Source organism: Musca autumnalis, unplaced genomic scaffold, assembly GCF_047663935.1.
Source record: "Musca autumnalis isolate F117 unplaced genomic scaffold, ASM4766393v1 scaffold_4, whole genome shotgun sequence".
NCBI lineage: Eukaryota > Metazoa > Arthropoda > Insecta > Diptera > Muscidae > Musca > Musca autumnalis.
Genome location: NW_027411977.1, coordinates 155,021,475 through 155,040,527, shown reverse-complemented (window position 1 = coordinate 155,040,527; position 19,053 = coordinate 155,021,475). Strand labels below are relative to the sequence as shown.

Sequence of the window (19,053 nt, the reverse complement as noted above, 5' to 3'; positions counted from 1 at the left end):
AACGGGTTGCTGTTCTGGTATGGGGGTAAAGAACAACTCCTGGGCGTTCCTGAAACTGACGGTAGCTCAGGGGAGAAACAAGTCTTAGCAGTGTACGAATGCCTAGAATAATGGGGTCTTACCAACTTGAGCAGATGTTATGTCGAGAGCTTCTGTAGCTGCGTACAGATTTATAAGAAGTATTTTTGCAAGTTTGGCAGCACATCCGGACATCAAACAAACATATTCACGCGATTTCTATAAGAATAGTCTGCGATTGACAAATCCAAGTTCGATGTAGGCGAGAATGTTTTAAAACTACTTCCCAGCTGACTTCCCAAGAACAAGAGGTCGTAGAAGCACTTTGTGTTTTCATCTTTCGAGCCCGGTTTAACGCGCCCAGAACGTTTCTTATTTTGTTTATTTATTTTGTATCAAAGGACAACAACTGAGTGTTATAAATGAGAGTGTGGGTTATTGATTTTACAAAACTTACAATGAACAAGATAATGGTTATGTAGATATAATATTGGATGGATTGGGTAAACATAATCAATAGGTTGAAAAGGATTAGAGACAATGGATTGAGTTTAATACAAAAAATAGTGAAAACGAAATTCAGAAATATTTTTTAGGTCCAAAATAAGACCTAAACCGCATTGTAGATTTATTGAAATACGAAACAAATATCAGATAAAGGAAATAACAAAATGAAATATCATTTGTGGTATCTTAGTCCTGAACTTGTTGGACTGATCTGATAGTTCAAACCACCGTATAGAGCCAAATGCGACAAAAATCTTAACAAAGTAAGCAGAAGAAGATGGAAAAAAACCAAACTAATAGTACGGTTACACTAGAGTTTTTTTGTCGGGTTAACCCACTTCGAGAGGATTTATTTGACGTTTGCGCTATAGAATTGACATTTGAAATCCAAACCCACTGGGTTAATCCGGCTAAGTGTAACCGGGGTATAACAAAAGAACAACTGCCGAAATTTCCAGAAAAAGTCTACCAGGCGTAATTACAGGGTATATTTACTTGTTGATCAAGAGATTAAGCATTAACTCCGAATTTCTTGAAAAAGATCCTGTAACTTGACCGCAGAACATCAATTACCAGAAAGGGTAAAGGATGGAGTCGAGTCGAGTTCATCACCAAGTAGTCATTTTTACCCAGATGTCTCCAAAATCACATTATGTCAGCCCCTTAAATAAATTTAAATTTGAACAAAATGTAAAAGACATTTGTTTTCATTCCCAAAAATTGATAATATGGGAAGAAATAAAAAAATAATTTAGAAAATTAAGTTACAATGTTTTATTTATAAAAGCACTTAAAACTAGAACATAATTATTAATGATGGATTCTCTCAAATAAAACGCTGGTGGCCGTTTAATATTGCCACAATTTTTAATTCAAATGCAAGCGTTTTATCATTAATCATTAAAAAATATTTTCTAGTTTTAAGTGCATTTGTAAATAAAACACTGTAACTTATTTTTTTAATTTTTAACTTTTCAGCATTTAATTTTTTTGACCACTGGGAACCTCATAACAAAATTATAGCCAATTTAGGCCGAAAAACTTTAAAATATCTGAAATCGTGTTGTACCGGGGCTATACCAAAACCTTGACCTGAGTCCAACATTTTTAGTGAGGAAGTTTCTGTACCATTGGGAACCCCAAATGCCAAGTTATGGCCAATTCGGCCTAAAAATTTAACCAGAATCCTTAAAATACTTTAAATCGGGTGGTACCGCTATATGGGGGCTCTAAGAAAAAAAATGGACCCATATTGGTTTTGGTTTCATATTCCTGTATTGTCATCCAAGTCTGAAATATGTGCAAAGTTTTAGTTCGATTGGTCAACTACAACTGTGTGGAAAATAAGTTACTAGATTTGAATTAAACAGACACAAAAGCAAGTTAAATTAAACACTGTAAAAAGGGTTTTTTCACAATAGACTCCATTTTCACCCTAAGGCGTTTTCGGGACATTGGCTTTATTATCTTGAACTCAGTACTACTTACGTATTTTGTTGTTCGGCAAGAAATATCAAGAATAGTATGGCATTTAATTTAAAGCATAACACGGGCAAATAGTTTTAACCGTTTCATAGATATGGGTAGCTGAAGTCGTCAAATGGCCAAAAAGTCGAGATTTTCATAACTACGAGGACCCAGTGGCATGTGTTAACATATTCCAATTGTGCTCAAACTTTAACAATCTTAAAATCTAACCAAACTAAACACTTTAGGGGAGTGCCGCATAAAAAAAACGACATCGATGTTTTCCCTTTGAGTTAAAACCAGACTTATGCAACAAATTAAGACAAAGAAAATATTAAATTTTAAATAAAATATTTGACAATTTAACAAATTTTATATTTTTTAATAGGATAATAATATTAAATGGTATTACAATATACATATAACCATATTTTTATATCCACACTGTGGTAAGGGGTCTCAATAGCATAATAATATGCTAAAAAAGCCACGTTAAACGGCCAACAATTTTAATTTAGGACACTTTGATGATTTTTCCCAACTTTAATTGTCAATTTTACGACTTTTATGACGATTTTCGGCCAAAAACTGTTTGCATATTTTTTGCATATTTTGCATATTTTTTGCATATTTTGCACATTTTTTTGCATATTTAGCATATTTTTTGCATATTTTGTGCATATGCAAAATATGCAAATATGCAAAATAAATACAAAATATGACCCTGCAAAATATGATTTCTTTGAAACGAATTTTGGTCCAATCAGAATCTTCGTATCTCTATTATTAAAAAATATGCAAATATGCAAAATCCGATGTCTACTAATTATCGTGTAACATTACAAAACAAGCATTTTAATCAACGATTGTAGACAATTGACGTGCCCCACGGTTTTATTTTAGTCTAGTCTATGCATATGTTTATAATTCCCACGACTGTATCTATTTTATTATTTTTTGGTTTTTAGTACATTTATCTTAAACATTGCAATGTATGTTTAACATAAAACCGTTTAACTTAAAAAGTTTTTTACCTATTTTTATTATTTTTTGGTTTTTAGTACATTTATCTTAAACATTGCAATGTATGTTTAACATAAAACCGTTTATCTTAAAAAGTTTTTTTACCTATTTTTATTTTCTAGTTTTTAGTTTTTATTTCGCATTCTGTTTAATTCGTTTAGTGCTTCATTATTGCAAGGTTTCTTGCCCGTTAGTTTATTGCAGTCCAACTCCTCTATACGTAGTCCCTGCAAAGATCTTACTCTACTAAGAGCCACGTAGGCTTGACCTTCTTCAAACAGTTTCGCACCTAAGTATACGACTGCGTGATATACAGTGCTGCCCTGCATTTTATGTACAGTAGAAGCCCATGATAGTATTAAAGGCAACATTCTTCTTTCAGCCGTCCCGTAATTGTACTTAGCTGGAAACTGTATGGCTTTCGGGTGTATAAGATGTACTGTATAGTGCACTGTATTCTTCTTGTCAAGCCCTTTTATTTGATACCCATATTGGTGGGATTGATAAAAAATTGTTATCAGCCATTTGGTAGCGGCGGCCATCTTAGATTTCAATTTTGCATAGTAAATTGTATTCTACTTGTTGAGACCTTTCATTTGATACCCATTTTGAGGGGATTGATAAAACCTAAGTTATACGCCATTTTGTAGAGGCCGCCATCTTAGATTTTACCTTTATATAGTACATTGTATTCTACTGGTTGAGCACTTTCATTTGACACCCATATTGATGGGATTGATAAAACCTACGTTATCCGCCATTTTGTAGCGGCCGCCATCTTGGATTTCAATTTTTTATAGTATATTGTATTCTGCTTGTTGAGCCCTTTCATTTGATACCCATATTGATGGGATTGATAAAACCTACGTTATCCGCCATTTTGTAGCGGCCGCCATCTTGGATTTAAATTTTTTATAGTATATTGTATTCTGCTTGTTGAGCCCTTTCATTTGATACCCATGTTGATGGGATTGATAAAACCTACTTTATCCGCCATTTTGTAGCGGCCGCCATCTTGGATTTCAATTTTTTATAGTATATTGTGTTCCGCTTGTTGAGCCCTTTCATTTGATACCCATATTGATGGGATTGATAAAACCTACGTTATCCGCCATCTTGGATTTCAATTTTTTATAGTATATTGTATTCTGCTTGTTGAGCCCTTTCATTTAATACCCATATTGATGGGATTGATAAAACCTACGTTATCCGCCATTTTGTAGCGGCCGCCATCTTGGATTTAAATTTTTTATAGTATATTGTTGTTGAGCTTGTGAGCCCTTTCATTTGATACCCATATTGATGGGATTGATAAAACCTATGTTATCCGCCATTTTGTAGCGGCCGCCATCTTGAATTTATAATGATGATGATATAATTGTATTGTCACCAAAATCCAAAGTGTATACAAAATTTCAGATTAATCGGTTGACAGGAAGAGGGTGAAATTTGAATTACTAAATTTGACCCAAGAATAAATAATAAATAAAAAACAAACGGGGTGAGCTAAATAAAACCATTTAAAAAACACAAAATTGGACGCGTCAAAATAAAGTTTACACTTTTACCAAACGCAAGATTTTTTTTATTTCTTTAACAAAACAAAGGTATATTTTGGCTTTTTCATTTATTTTTATATATTCGAGCCTCCAAACAATAAATCAACGAGTGTTTTGGTATAATTTTATTTTTTTTTAATCCGGTGATATTTCTCCCATTGGACTTGTGGTACCGCTTTCGTGTAATTATGACATAAAATAGGCCTCTATTTAACTTTCTGTCGAATTTTTTCGGCAAGTACTCAATGGATTTGAAGTCTAGAGACTTCAGTGTGTGATCCGATATACATAGGAATCAAATATAGCAACATGTTATTCATAAATATGGGTGAATGCTTCAGATCCCTGCCCATATGTTACGTAAACCTTTTTGTATTAGCCCATTCCTCTAGACTAGGGTCTTTACTATCGTGTTAATTTGAGTGGGAGATATTGTTCTCATATTTCTGAATTTTGGTCTTTTTCATTAGAGTTTTGTCGTAAAATGGCTCGTATTCATATGCCGGTGGCTTTATTCATCCTCTTGAAATGGTCCAGCCAACACAATAGTTTACTATATACGTTTTATACGATCACTTTCTTCTGACTTTTATTTTCATTTTAACAATTACTTTTGCAAGTAAACAATTATTCGGGTACATGATTATTTGATCATTTATTGTATGGGAACTTATCAATTTATTTAAACTCATGACAATATTATGACAAAGATCGGACCTTTCACCACTTATTTGCACTCACGAAAACTCGATGAGAAAGGTCGGATCTTTCACAACTTCAATTACGCTCATGAAATTTCAATGAAAAGGATCGGATCTTTCATGACTCCAGTCGAACTCATGATAATTCTATGAAAAAGATCAGATTTTTCACGACTCCATTCGAACTTATGATAATTCGATGTAAAAGATCGAATCTTTCAAGATTTCATTTGAACTCATGCAAAAGAACCAGTGAAATCATGATTTCACATGGAACCACTTACATTAAATTTTGCTAGGTCCCTAATGAATCGTTGGAAAGGCCTAATATTTTCTGGATTTTAATTCACCACTAAATACTTAAAAAGTTACATTTATATCTTATACGAATAATATCTCTATGTCTGTGTAATAATGCATTAAAAAAATGTTGAGAGGTGTAAACTTTATGTTGACGCTCACTATATGTTTCTGTTTGAAGCCGTATGCGGTGAATACTCATAAAACCACATTACTGCTGTCAATATAGGACGACTGTGTAGAACTATTTCGATATGCAGATATAATATTTGAAATAACATCTTTGGCCTATAAGGAGAGCAATACAACCAGTCGAGCTCTATACCATCACATCTTAAAAAATATCAGTATTTCGGATGAATGCCGAAAGTATTAGCAGGGTTTAGAGAGGCTAAATTCTATGAAAATAGTTTAGAAAGTGAGTAAAGTGCTTGTCGTTGCATTTTTGTACTACGTCATGCGAATATTTTGTTATTTGCATATATGTATGTAGCTTGGGGTTTTTGATAGTTTGTTTGGGTACAACATATACATACATACATATCTACCTATTTTATTCGCAGCAGCAACTGATTAGCATTGTATTGTTTACAGTCGGGCAATTGTGTTTGGCATCCGGCAAGATGAAACATTGTTCCGCCGCCGCCTGTCATTAAATTGAAACAAGTGTTGTGTAAACAAGAACGCTGTCACGTCATTACACAGATGGCCAAGAGCATTTCAGATATTTATTTGCGCAAACATAACACTGGGAATTTGTTACTGTTCAACATGTGAAGACTAGGGTTATAACTTTTTTACAACTTCGTATCCCTATATATTTTGATGAGTTTTTACCTTAGATTGCATAAAAACTTAATTATAAAGTCATTCGATATAAAAGCTTCCGCACAAAAAGCTTTTAAAGTTTTTATTTTTTTAGAACTTTTGAAAAATTTTTGAAGTCACTATAAACAGATATTTCACTGAAAACAAGATATGGGGGCACACGACATAACCAAATTAACATAACAGTTTGTTTCTAACTAATTTTATCATCATATTATAACATACACTGCCGCTCACTTGAATAGAACCCCCTGCAAAATTTCATTCAACCAACATTTTTTCGCGAATTATATAAGATATGAAGTTTTTAACTTTTATTATATTTTGCCTTATATGTTTGGAGTAAACTTAGTCATTCATTTGCATTCAAATCCGATTTATATAAGAATTATACAAGAAAAACAAAATAAAGTCAAAAATTGGAGTAAAAAATTTGGCTCATTTGAATAGAACCTCCATTTAAAACTTGCGAATACGGAAAGATTGTATTAGAATATCGATGCATATTAACTCTATAGTGAAAACTAAGTACTTTCAGTACGATTCAGTAAAAGTATATCCCTTCTGATTAAGGATACACCCGTATATCTGCTTTAGCAAGAATTATTTAAATTATCAGGTGTAATGCCTAACAAAGGTTGCTTTTTTCTGACAACAAGCTTAGTTTTGGAAGCGTACTGTCTCTTAGAGTCGTATATTTTACGCATAAGTCATTCCCATACAGTTTAGAGAAAATTTACCACTGTATAATATGGTGGCCCCTCAAGGATATCCGCTTTTCTTCTGAAAAATTTAAGTTTTGACGACTCGAAGTGTACAAAAGTTTATAAAACCATGATGAAATTTCCACTCCGGACATCCAAAAATGTTACTCATTACTGGATATGTATGTTTCAGAACTCCTTTATAAGTTGTCGTGCGCATTTAGGGTGAACTAAGTTGACGCCCAAGTCCTTCATAATTAGTAATGCGTTCCAGCACAATAAAAACACATTCATCGCTACAGAAACAATTTAGAAGATTGTCTTCCATTCAATAGACGCAAAAATAATAGTTATATAATTATGTAATTGTTTACTTAATGAGGAGAGTTCTTAATAATTATGAAGGACTTGGGCGTTAATTTCTTTCACCCTAAATGCGCACGACAATTTACAGAGGAGTTCTAAAATAGGCATTTCCAGTATTGAGAAATATTTTCGGATATCCCGAGTGGCAATTTCATCACGATTTTATAAACTTTTGTACACTTCGAGTCATCAAAACTTAAAGATTTGAATAGAAATGCGGATATCCTGGAGGGGCCACCATATTCTACAGTGGTTAATATTCTCTAAACTGTATGGGAATGACTTATGCGTAAAATACACGACTCTAGGAGATAGTACGCTTCCAAAAATAAGCTTGTTGTCAGAAAAAAGTAACCCTTGTTAGGCATTACACCTGATAATTTAAATAATCCTTGCCGAAGCACGATATACGGGTGTATCCTTAATCGGAAGGGATATACTTTTACTGAATCGTACTGAAAGTACTTAGTTTTCACTATAGAGTGAATATGCATCGATATTCTAATACAATCTTTCTGTATTCGCAAGTTTTAAAGGGGGGTTCTATTCAAATGAGCCAAATTTTTTACTCCAATTTTTTATTTATTTTGTTTTTCTTGTATAATTCTTATATAAATCGGATTTGAAGGCAAATGAATGACTAAGTTTACTCCAAACACATAAGGCAAAATATAATAAAAGTTAAAAACTTCATATCTTGTATAATTCGGAAAAAATGGAGGTTAGATACAATTTTGCAGGGGGTTCTATTCAAGTGAGCGGCAGTGTATATGGTAATATTCAAAAAAGTTTTACAATCGTTGAAGTTGAGGTTCACCATTTAATAAGTCGAGAACTGTTAATATATTTAATATAATATGAATATATTTATATTATTTGAAGTGTTTTAGCCACGGTCTCATAATATGGACCATAACAAATAATTTTCGTGGAAGCTGCGTTGGTGGTAATATAAAAAAATGGGAAAATGTGTTAAAGTAAACAAGTTTTTTGTGTTCTTTCTTGATTTCTGGCCAAACCACGCAAAATTCAAACCTGTACTCAAAGAAAGAACTAAAGAATACCCCTTGGGCAACATGGTTCTAGTGTATGACTTTTCGATATATACACTAGGGCTATGACTTTTTGACATTTTTTCTCAAAAATGATTTCCTGTAGCAGGGATGAATTAACTTTTGCCTAATAATCACTACGCTATCGTTTATTCCATTGAAATATAAAAAAAGTTCACGCACAAATCGATTTTAAAAATAAAATTTTTTGAAAAAATGTATGAAATGAAAAAAAAAATTTTTCAATAAATTTTTTTTTTGTTGCACTAATGAATAAATATAAGCCTACTAATAACTATAATAATGTTTATTTCATTCAAATATTGAAAAAGGTCATGCACAAACCACTTTGAAAAAATTTTAAATTTTTTGTTTTTTGTTAAAAAATTATATCTTTAAATAAAAGCGTTTACGACATTTTTACGATTCTCAGAATTGAAGAAAATTAGTGAGAAATAAATATTATGTCAGTTTAATTATCTCATGTGACTCCAAAGTTTATTTTCAATTCATGGTTTAATAAGAAAGGTTAGCCAAAGCTTTATGTCAATTTAAATTTTTTCATTCGAGTATGCCTAAAACTTCAAAACAATATAAACAAACTGTGTATGTGTGTGTGGTGTTTGAATAATATGCCAAACAATTTTAAAAACAATCGAATTCAATGATTTTTAAAATTGTTTTTAGACTATTTGTATGGAAGAAATTGGTGAGATTTGCATTGAAACAATTAGTTTTCATATTCACAACTCGATTATGTGAAGAAAACTTAACTCTTCATTCATTTTTAGCGTTGTTCGCACAGAAAGGTAGATTTGTTTTCCGCCCGAAATATTTAATAAAAACACTTGAGTTTTCAATTTTATATTTTACAAATTTATTAGCTTTAAGTTGTTCACTATCAAATGCCGGTTATTTGTCAACTAAACCTAAACTTATTTCTAATCCCTCTTGTAGGGCCACATAAATAAAAAAGGAACACAAGCGAATTAAAACGATCAAAACAAACAAAACGATCGAAACATCAGAAACGAGAATATTCGCACAAAACAAAACAAAGAGAAGGGCCACAGTTACTAATATGTATGTCAACAGACATACATACAGAACTGGCGAATAATCACAACAACAGTGTCGTTGTTGTGATTGCCCATCCAACACAAAACGGACGACGAAACTAATAACAGACAAATGCCTAAGCTGTGTAGGCATTGTTGTTGTTGTTCCTCGTTGCGACGGACACGACACAAAAGGGAATAAGTACAAGTACTACACACATTAGGGTGGGACGAACAAATAGAACATTAGTGTGGGTCGAATAAAATATAAAAATGAATAATTAATAAATTTCAAATAATTTCAAATACAATAATAAGATTTAAGACCCAATAAATATAATAATTTATACAAAATAAAATGGACAACAAATCGACATAAAACACAAAACATTTAAATGATGATCTCCTCCAACATCCTCCGCCCGTTGAAGCGTGTAAGGTTCAAAACCGTATATAGCGATGGAGGATCCAATTTGCCTGGGGTGGGATAATAATATACGGGGTCAGTATCGATGGACAACCTCGTTGTAGAAAAATGCAATGTGTCGATGGTAAGATCGTTAAACGTCTAGCAATTGGAACACAGTCCTCAATGACAGTGCTATCTTGCAAGTTTTCCAAAGACAACGCAATTGTCGGCAATGACTCCTGAATGCTATTGACTTTCCAGAGTACAACTTCTATTCCCGATGGAAGCACATGGGCGACATCTATAACCTTCATGAAAAGATCTAGTGGACATATGTTTGGGATACAAAAAACAAAAACAATTAATCGAATCCACTTCAAATAAGTTAAGTGCTTATCCATAATGACTGGAAATGCGTTATTTCCACAAACAGTAGACTCAGAATAGGCAACAACTACAGCTGGAGTACTTCTTGCTAGTACATGTTTCCAAAACATGTTCCTCGTTTTTTCACGGAGTTTTGTGACATGATTTGCCACAAAACAGTTCAAAATCGATAAATTAAGTTTGAGCCACTGGAGGACAATCTTAGAATCTGTCCAAAAGTGCAACGACGAGACGAAATTTTCAAATTTGAGTTTGATTTTGAGCCACGTTTTACTGAGAAAAACGGCAGATTGACAACGTAAGGGTTGAAATTTGATGCCAACAACTTTCGATGATTTAAAATTCCAAGAAAATTTTAGATTTTTGAATACGAGCCACGAAATTGATATTTTTGTAGGATTTGTGACATCGGGCAACTCGTAGCGATAAAATAAGATAAGATAATCTTCCAGAGGTTTCCAGGACATCCCTAAGGTTTTGGTAATGTCGTTGTCCGATGTATTAATGATGATTTTAGTATCATCATTCGAAATGAAAGACGCATGGTTACTATTCTGCTCAGCGAATTCGATACCATTTAATTTCAAGATTTGTAATAACTCGTCCTTCTTAAGGGCTAGAGTTTCAATGTTATCGGCGCCAGTTAGTACGTCATCGACGTAAAGATCTTCTTGTAAGACCTCCGAACCACAGGAATGATATGTGCCATGTTTATCTGCAATGAGAAACGAACTACGATATGCGAAAAAAGAGGCGGCCGATAAGCCATTAGTTATAATGTTAAGTTGGAATACCTTTATATAATCATCTCTGTTATTTCTCCACAAAACTATTTGAATCCTTTTATCTTGTTCATCAATGCGACACTGCCGATATATTTTTGAGACATCTGCAGTGAGAGCGTATTTGTGTAAACGAAACGAAAATAGTGTGGTGATCAGATCCTGCTGAATTGTTGGAACGACCATCAATATATCATTCAACGAATGATTCGACGAAGTGTGAGCGATAGCATCAAATACGACTCGAAGTTTTGTAGAACAACTTTGAGGCTTGAGAACACAATGATGAGGTATTATATAAGACGAATTATTCGACGATTGGTTGTAGGGCGACATGTGCCCGAGCGACACATATTCTTGCATGATTGCTTCATACATCGATTTCAAAGTTGAGTCACGTTCAAGTCGTCTTTCGAGCGACAAAAACCGTCTACGAGATATTTCCAATGAGTTACCAAGATAATTGGGTAATTTCTTGAATGGAAGACGAACTTGTACCCTTCCATAAGAATCAAATCGACTATTTTCAATAATGTGATCTTCGATTACCTTTTCTGCTTCAGTGTATGTTGAAGGAGACTTGGAATACTTCTCAGCTTTCCAGAATTGGTTCAAAGTTTCATCAATATTTTGTTCTCGTGTACTTACGATTAAGTTACACGTCAACGAATTTGAATGGGGACGACTGGGCGACGAACCACCAACTATCCATCCGAAAACAGTATTTGTGAGTGAAGGGAGACCATTTCCCAACGAAATTTTGCCATCCAACAACAAATCGAAGAAAACTTCTGCACTGAGAAGCACATCTATACGTTCAGGTTTGAAGAATGACGGATCTGCGAGTTCAATATTCGGCGGAATCTTCCATTGTGATGTATTCATCAATTCACCAGGTTGACGAGACGAGATTGTTTTGGTAACTGCGAAACTGGAGGACCACTCGAAAGAACTACTTCTTGATTTTATTGTAGTGTCGACAGAAAACTTAATTGAAGTTCGAACTTCTGCAATTCCCGATATTTCTTGAGAGAATGGACGAAATTTAAGTTTGAGTCTTCTCGCTGTTTCTTCCGAAATAAAATTCAACTCAGAACACGAATCGAGTAAAGCTCTTACAGTATGAAATGAACCACAATTATCCTTCATCAAAATCACTGCAGTCGGAATTATAGCTCTTCGAAAGGAACGAGCCACGAACGAAACTGGATTTGAGCTGGTTGATGGTTGCGGTGAGTTACCATTCGAATTCGATGTAGTAGGTTGTTCTGGGCTACTGAAGATGTGCAAAATTGTGTGATGTGCAGAATCACAAACTCTGCATCGAGATTTTGAGGAACACTTCGAGACCATATGCCCTTTTCGAAGGCAGTTAATACAGTGTCCATTACGTTTTACGAAATTAAAACGTTCCGAAACAACGATGTTAGCGAACGACGAGCAAGTTGAGAGGCTATGTTCACTTGAGTTACAATATGAACAATTCGAATTTGAGTTGACAAAAGTATGAGCCGGCCGATTGAATCTAGGAGAGTTATGTTTGTTTGGAATGACTTTTTCAGGAAATTCAGTTCTCTTTCTATGACTTTCAAGAAACTGACAACGACGACTTAAAAGTTCGTAGCACAGGTCCCATGAGGGCAACGATTTGAAATCTTGTTTCTCATCATAATTGTCTTTTGTTTCATTGTCCACTTTCGATAGAACCATATGCACTAAAATTGCATTCATAACATCCGCCTCTGATCCGAGCGACAACAACGAACCACGAACAGCAGATACGGTATCAATAAGATGGCGCAACGAAACACTATCACTCTTTTGCATTTTGGGAACGTTGAATAACGAGTCGATATGTTCTAAGAATATGAGCACTTTATTATCATATCTTTCTTGTAATCTTTGTAAAGCTTTCTCGTAATTGTCTTCACACACTTGAAATGGTTCCACGACAGCTAAAGCTGGGCCCGAAAGACAGTTCAACAAGTAATTGAATTTTTCGATAACACTTATTGAGTGGTTTTCATGAACGATATTGTTATATGCTGCAATGAATCTTTGATATTCACTATATTTTCCATCAAAATTGGGCAACTTTAGTGACGGTAAACGAGAACTAGAACCACAAGCCATTGAAGCGTTCAACAAACTATGTTCCATAGACACTGAACCACGATTTTTGTTTATCAATTTCAATATTTTTGATTTTGCAACAATAAATGTTTCTTCGAGATCACTTCGAGTATTGTCATTAGCATTAATAGCTTCGATTTTACTTTGTACATCGCACAATTGTTTAAAATATCCTTCTAATATTTCGAGACGACATTCTAAAATGGTCGAATCCATTTTCGATCCATCTTTTTCCACTTTCTTTTGTATGTTTGTAATATTTTTCTTTATTGAACTACGTTGTAATTTAAGATACGCTAGGTCCGAACCACTAGCATTCTCTTCTACGATCTCAATATCGTCTTTAGGCATTTTGTATAGTTTAAGAGAACACAATCGAACAACTAAAGAGAATTTGGCTTCTATTTTCAAATAAAAGCGCCAAAATTGTTTATGCAAAATCAATGTTTTCACTCAAGATGGTGTCAAATTGTCAAGGTATTTTATTTTCTAATACAAATTAGAAAATTCTTGGTTGTATAAGTGTATTTTCCAACACTTTCCACTAACGACGATCAATGTATGTATGTATGTGTTTACCGCTATTGCGTAACACCAAAGTTCTTCGAGCAACAAAAATCCTCTTTCTGTTAAAGAATAATATTTATTCTTTTCAACAACAATATATTTTTGAACGACGGTAGAAATTAAAATTAATCGAAACCACGATAGGTTATTAAAGCGACGAATTATTTGTTCTGTTGTTACACCGAATGTGCAGAACAACAACAACGACGAAAGGCACTGAGACACAATAATTCTTTATTTCACTTTAAGTGTTCAATTACAGAAAGGTAGATTTGTTTTCCGCCCGAAATATTTAATAAAAACACTTGAGTTTTCAATTTTATATTTTACAAATTTATTAGCTTTAAGTTGTTCACTATCAAATGCCGGTTATTTGTCAACTAAACCTAAACTTATTTCTAATCCCTCTTGTAGGGCCACATAAATAAAAAAGGAACACAAGCGAATTAAAACGATCAAAACAAACAAAACGATCGAAACATCAGAAACGAGAATATTCGCACAAAACAAAACAAAGAGAAGGGCCACAGTTACTAATATGTATGTCAACAGACATACATACAGAACTGGCGAATAATCACAACAACAGTGTCGTTGTTGTGATTGCCCATCCAACACAAAACGGACGACGAAACTAATAACAGACAAATGCCTAAGCTGTGTAGGCATTGTTGTTGTTGTTTCTCGTTGCGACGGACACGACACAAAAGGGAATAAGTACAAGTACTACACACATTAGGGTGGGACGAACAAATAGAACATTAGTGTGGGTCGAATAAAATATAAAAATGAATAATTAATAAATTTCAAATAATTTCAAATACAATAATAAGATTTAAGACCCAATAAATATAATAATTTATACAAAATAAAATGGACAACAAATCGACATAAAACACAAAACATTTAAATGATGATCTCCTCCAACAAGCGTTTTTTATAAAATGCTCAAAAAATGCATTGTAAACAAAACCACTTGTTGCTTTTATTTTGAAGTTTTAGGAATTCAAGAAAAACAAGGGTTTTATAGATTTTTTTCATTTAAATCTACCTCTTTACTTATACCATGTTTCAATTGTATATCTGCTTACAGTGACTTCAAAAAATTGTCCATAATTTTGATAAATTCAAATTTTAAAATCATTTTGTGCGTGAGGTTTTTTCACCGAATCACCTTATAATTATGATTTTATGTAATCTTGTGGCAAAACTCATCACGCTATGATACAGGGATATGAGGTTGTAAAAAAGTCATAACCCTAATATACACTGAATCCCCCTAAAATCGATGCTGACATTTTGAAGTTTTGATTTCAGTGTTTTTCGAATATTTCTTATAATGAGAGGGTGCAACTAGATAATAATCGAAACTAGTCATAGGATTGTAGAACTCGCGATTCAAACTCGTTCGATGTATATCTCATGAGCGTGCTCCGTACAGCTTCCTAGTAATAGGAGTTCAAAGGCGAAAATTTTGTGCGTAAATTTACAACTGTCGTACAGGTACCCCTGAACCCCGCGTGATTTTAGTTTTTTATTTGCCGGATCTAATAAGCCCTTCCGCGTTCGAATCCTTCCACTAAAACGCCGTATATAGATACCTTGAAAGTAGGAAAATCTGCAAAAATATATTTTGACAATTCCGCGAATTGAACCGCGATTTTCTTTGATTATTTTTACATAAATGTAATTCTTTATACGCGATTATAATAGTTTCCAAAAAGGTTTTTCACTAATTACAAAGATTCGGGAGTAATATCCCTATTTATCCCAAAATAGAATGTGGTGGCACATCCGCAGTTCTTGACGAATTTTTATAAAATAATTTATATTGACGTATTTTTAATAGGCGGATATTGAAATCGGATGCACCTTATAATCATATGCACATCGCGTAATTTTTGCCCAGTTGAAGGTTTTTTGAAAACATGAAAATCCATGGATATTGATAGACATGGACTCCCTGTATCCGAAAAGCACATGCACCTCAACGGATTTAAACGGATTCGCGAATTACACGCTTTTTAACTTTTGTGTTTTTTTCTTTGGTTGTGATTTCAATATTACTCTGTACTTCTTAACTCTATTGCTTATCATTCTAAACAAATATACTTTCACGATGACAAACTATTTTCCTCGAAGAAGTTTTAGCAAAATACTTAAAAATTTATTTTTGAAATTATATTCCCACAATAACTTTTTGTCTTTTGTTGTTGCTGTAATATGCATGTTATGAACCCAATCTTTATAAATTTGGTCTCACATATTTCTATGCGTTGTCTAGATGCTGTTGACTTTCCGCGAAAATAAAGAAAAATTTAGAAATATTTTAACATCAGCGGATAGATATAACATTCTGTTAACGATTTATACATACATATATTTTCTTATTAAAACCCAAAGGGAATTTTTAAATATTTTTTCTTTATAAGGGAACAAAAACCCTATAACTTTTTGGTGCAGCATCCAATTTTGTGAACGGGAACATATTTGGAACCACAAATTTTTTCTTAACCTAAGTACAAAAATTTGAATGGTATTGAAAAGGAAATTTGAAATTTACCATATATCATTTAATATTATATAAAACTTTATTTCATATATCATAAAAATTAAAAGTGGTTTGTGCGGGACCTTTTTTAATATTGAAACGGAATAAAAGTTATTTTAAGTGGCATAATGCCATTCATTCGTGCAACAAGAAATAATTTTTTTTAAAAAACATTTTTTTTCATTTTATAGAATTTAAAAAAAAAAATCAAAGTGATTTGTGCGGAACCTTGTTTTATAATAAAGTGGAATGAATCTTATTTTAGGCATTAATTCAGTCTCACTACAGGAAATCATTTTTGAGAAAAAATGTCAAACAGTCATAACCTTAGTGAAGACGTCCTATTTTAGTGCAATGGAACCATTAACTCAAAATCTTCGTATATGTGCTCAAATAACTGTAATCGTAAAACCTTTATCATTATGGTGTCAAAGCAAAGTGCGGTGGCCAAAGTATATCAGCCATTCAAAACGTCTTAGCAACTGATGACATACTAAATATATTCGACACTTCAAAAAGTGATTCGAAATTATTTTTTACTAGCAGACACCGGTCCGCGTTGCTGTCCCGTCGTAATGAGTTTTAATGACAACTTTTTATGCACTTTATTCTTGAACATTCAAAAATAGGTATTTCCTACCTCACTTCTTCATTGTCGAACCGGGGAGGATCTAAATTTATCAACAGATTTTGTCTGTAACCTTTATTTCCCCTTACGAACTTTGTCGGATTTTTTCGCCCCGTGATGCTGTTTAGGATTTATTATCGTCCACATCCCCTGTCTTTATCCTAAAGCGATATAATTATAAAAGTTAAAAACGTTAAGTCAAGATTATTGAGATTTATATGTTTTAGTTTTTCATGGCTGATGAACCGTTGAACGTCACCATTTAAGGAAATTTGTAAATATATAATTTTTCTTGATCGGAGGCACAATCACCATTTTCTTGAAATTGCATGAAATTAGGTTCAGTAGTTTTGGAAAGCTAATGTATTGAAAAGATTGGGCGTGGTCATCAGTTTTCCAGATATAACATATCTCCAAATATGTACCTTACACACAACCCCATTGTCTCCCAAAATTTATGCTGAAACCGATATAATCATAAGTTTGGCTTATACATACATCTTTTAAAAGAAATTCATAAAATATACATAACAACGGCAAACATTAAGCTTTTGCTGCAATTTGATGGAAACCGGTTAAGTAGTATTGGAGATATAACATATTTGAAAACACAGACTTGGTCTGGACTTTAGGCCCCAAAGAAATACCTAGATTGTAGATTAATCCGTAAATTATTAAACCGTAAGTTTTGCTAATATAGCGTATATAAAAAATGTCACATATGGGAGGTACTCCGCCCCTCTGGAATTCAATAAAATATGTAGCCTGTTTCAGGAAAAACGGTTCAGTAGTTTTTGCAGTAAAAATTTAAATTGAAAACTGGAAAAAGTGGGCGTGGTAAAATGTTCTTTCCATAAAAACCTAAGTTGGGTTTTGACGGCATTTTCTATTCATAAAGATATGGCGTATTTATACCCTACACCACTATGTGGTAATACCCCTTATGTGTTAGTGCATTTTTATGTAACATACAAAACGAAGCGAGATAGACCCATAGTTCCTTCTAGGGATATACATAGAATCACTTTCTGAGTCGATTTATGCATGTCCGTCCGTCCGTCCGTTCGCAACGTACAGGTCGCATTTGTTGACCGATTTAGCTGAAAATTGGGGAATACCATTTTTTTAGCCGTCGGAAGATCCAGTTCGAAGATGGGCTATATCGGTCCAAGTTTTGGTATAGCCCCCATATAACGGTACCTCCCGATCTAAGGTATTTTAAGGATCTTAGCCGCATTTGTTGCCCAAACCAGCTGAAATTTTAGATTTAAGGTTCCCAATGGCCGCGAAATTGCTCCACTAAAAATTGTCAAGATAGGTCCACGGTTCGGTATAGTCCCCGTATAACGATACCTCCCGATTTAAGGTATTTTATGGATCTTAGCCACATTTTTTGCCCAAACTAGCTGAAATTTTACATTCGAGGTTCTCAATGGCTGCGAAATTGCTCCACTAAAAATTGTCAAGATAGGTCCACGGTTCGGTATAGTCCCCATATAACGATACCTCCCGATTTAAGGTATTTTAGGGATCTTAGCCACATTTTTTGCCTGAACTAGCTGAAATTTTATGTGGTTCACAGTGGTCACGAAATTTCGCCACTTAAATTGAGCCAAATTATATCGAAATCGGTTCAGATTTGGATATAGCTCCCATATATACGTTCGCCCGATTTCACGTATTTGCTGCACCAAACACGCTATATACGTCCGATTTTGATGAAATTTGGAATGTTTGACTGAATTCGGTCTAGATATAAGTGTGCCAAATTATATCGAAATCGGTTCCGATTTGGATATAGCTCCCATATATATTTTCGGCCGATTTCACGTATTTTCTGTACCAAACACGCTATATATTTCCGATTTCGATGAAATTTGGAATGTGTGACCGAATTCAGTCTAGAAATAAATGTGCCAAATTATATCGAAATCGGTTCAGATTTGGATATAGCACCCATATATATTTTCGGCCGATTTCGTGTATTTTCAGCTCCAAACACGATATATAAGT

The 19,053-nt window shown here is 33.6% G+C and overlaps 2 protein-coding genes across 6 annotated transcripts in view; both read right to left on the bottom strand.

Moving 5' to 3' along the window:
• LOC141400619 (paired box protein Pax-6-like) overlaps positions 1-19,053 on the bottom strand; it is a 260,551-nt gene that overhangs the window by 92,881 nt on the left and 148,617 nt on the right. The gene's annotated exons all lie outside the window — the stretch shown is intronic.
• Positions 9,379-14,774, bottom strand: LOC141402217 (uncharacterized). 2 transcript variants are annotated; one of them, XM_073983082.1, is made up of 2 exons: positions 11,174-14,774; positions 9,379-11,094 (listed from the first exon to the last, which is right to left on the bottom strand). In XM_073983082.1, the coding sequence occupies exons 1-2, from the start codon at positions 13,643-13,645 to the stop codon at positions 11,023-11,025; spliced, it is 2,544 nt and encodes an 847-aa protein (XP_073839183.1). In that variant the 5' UTR covers positions 13,646-14,774; the 3' UTR covers positions 9,379-11,022. The 2 variants fall into 2 exon arrangements, with proteins under 2 accessions (XP_073839183.1, XP_073839184.1); XM_073983083.1 differs by having other exon boundaries at positions 10,982-11,111.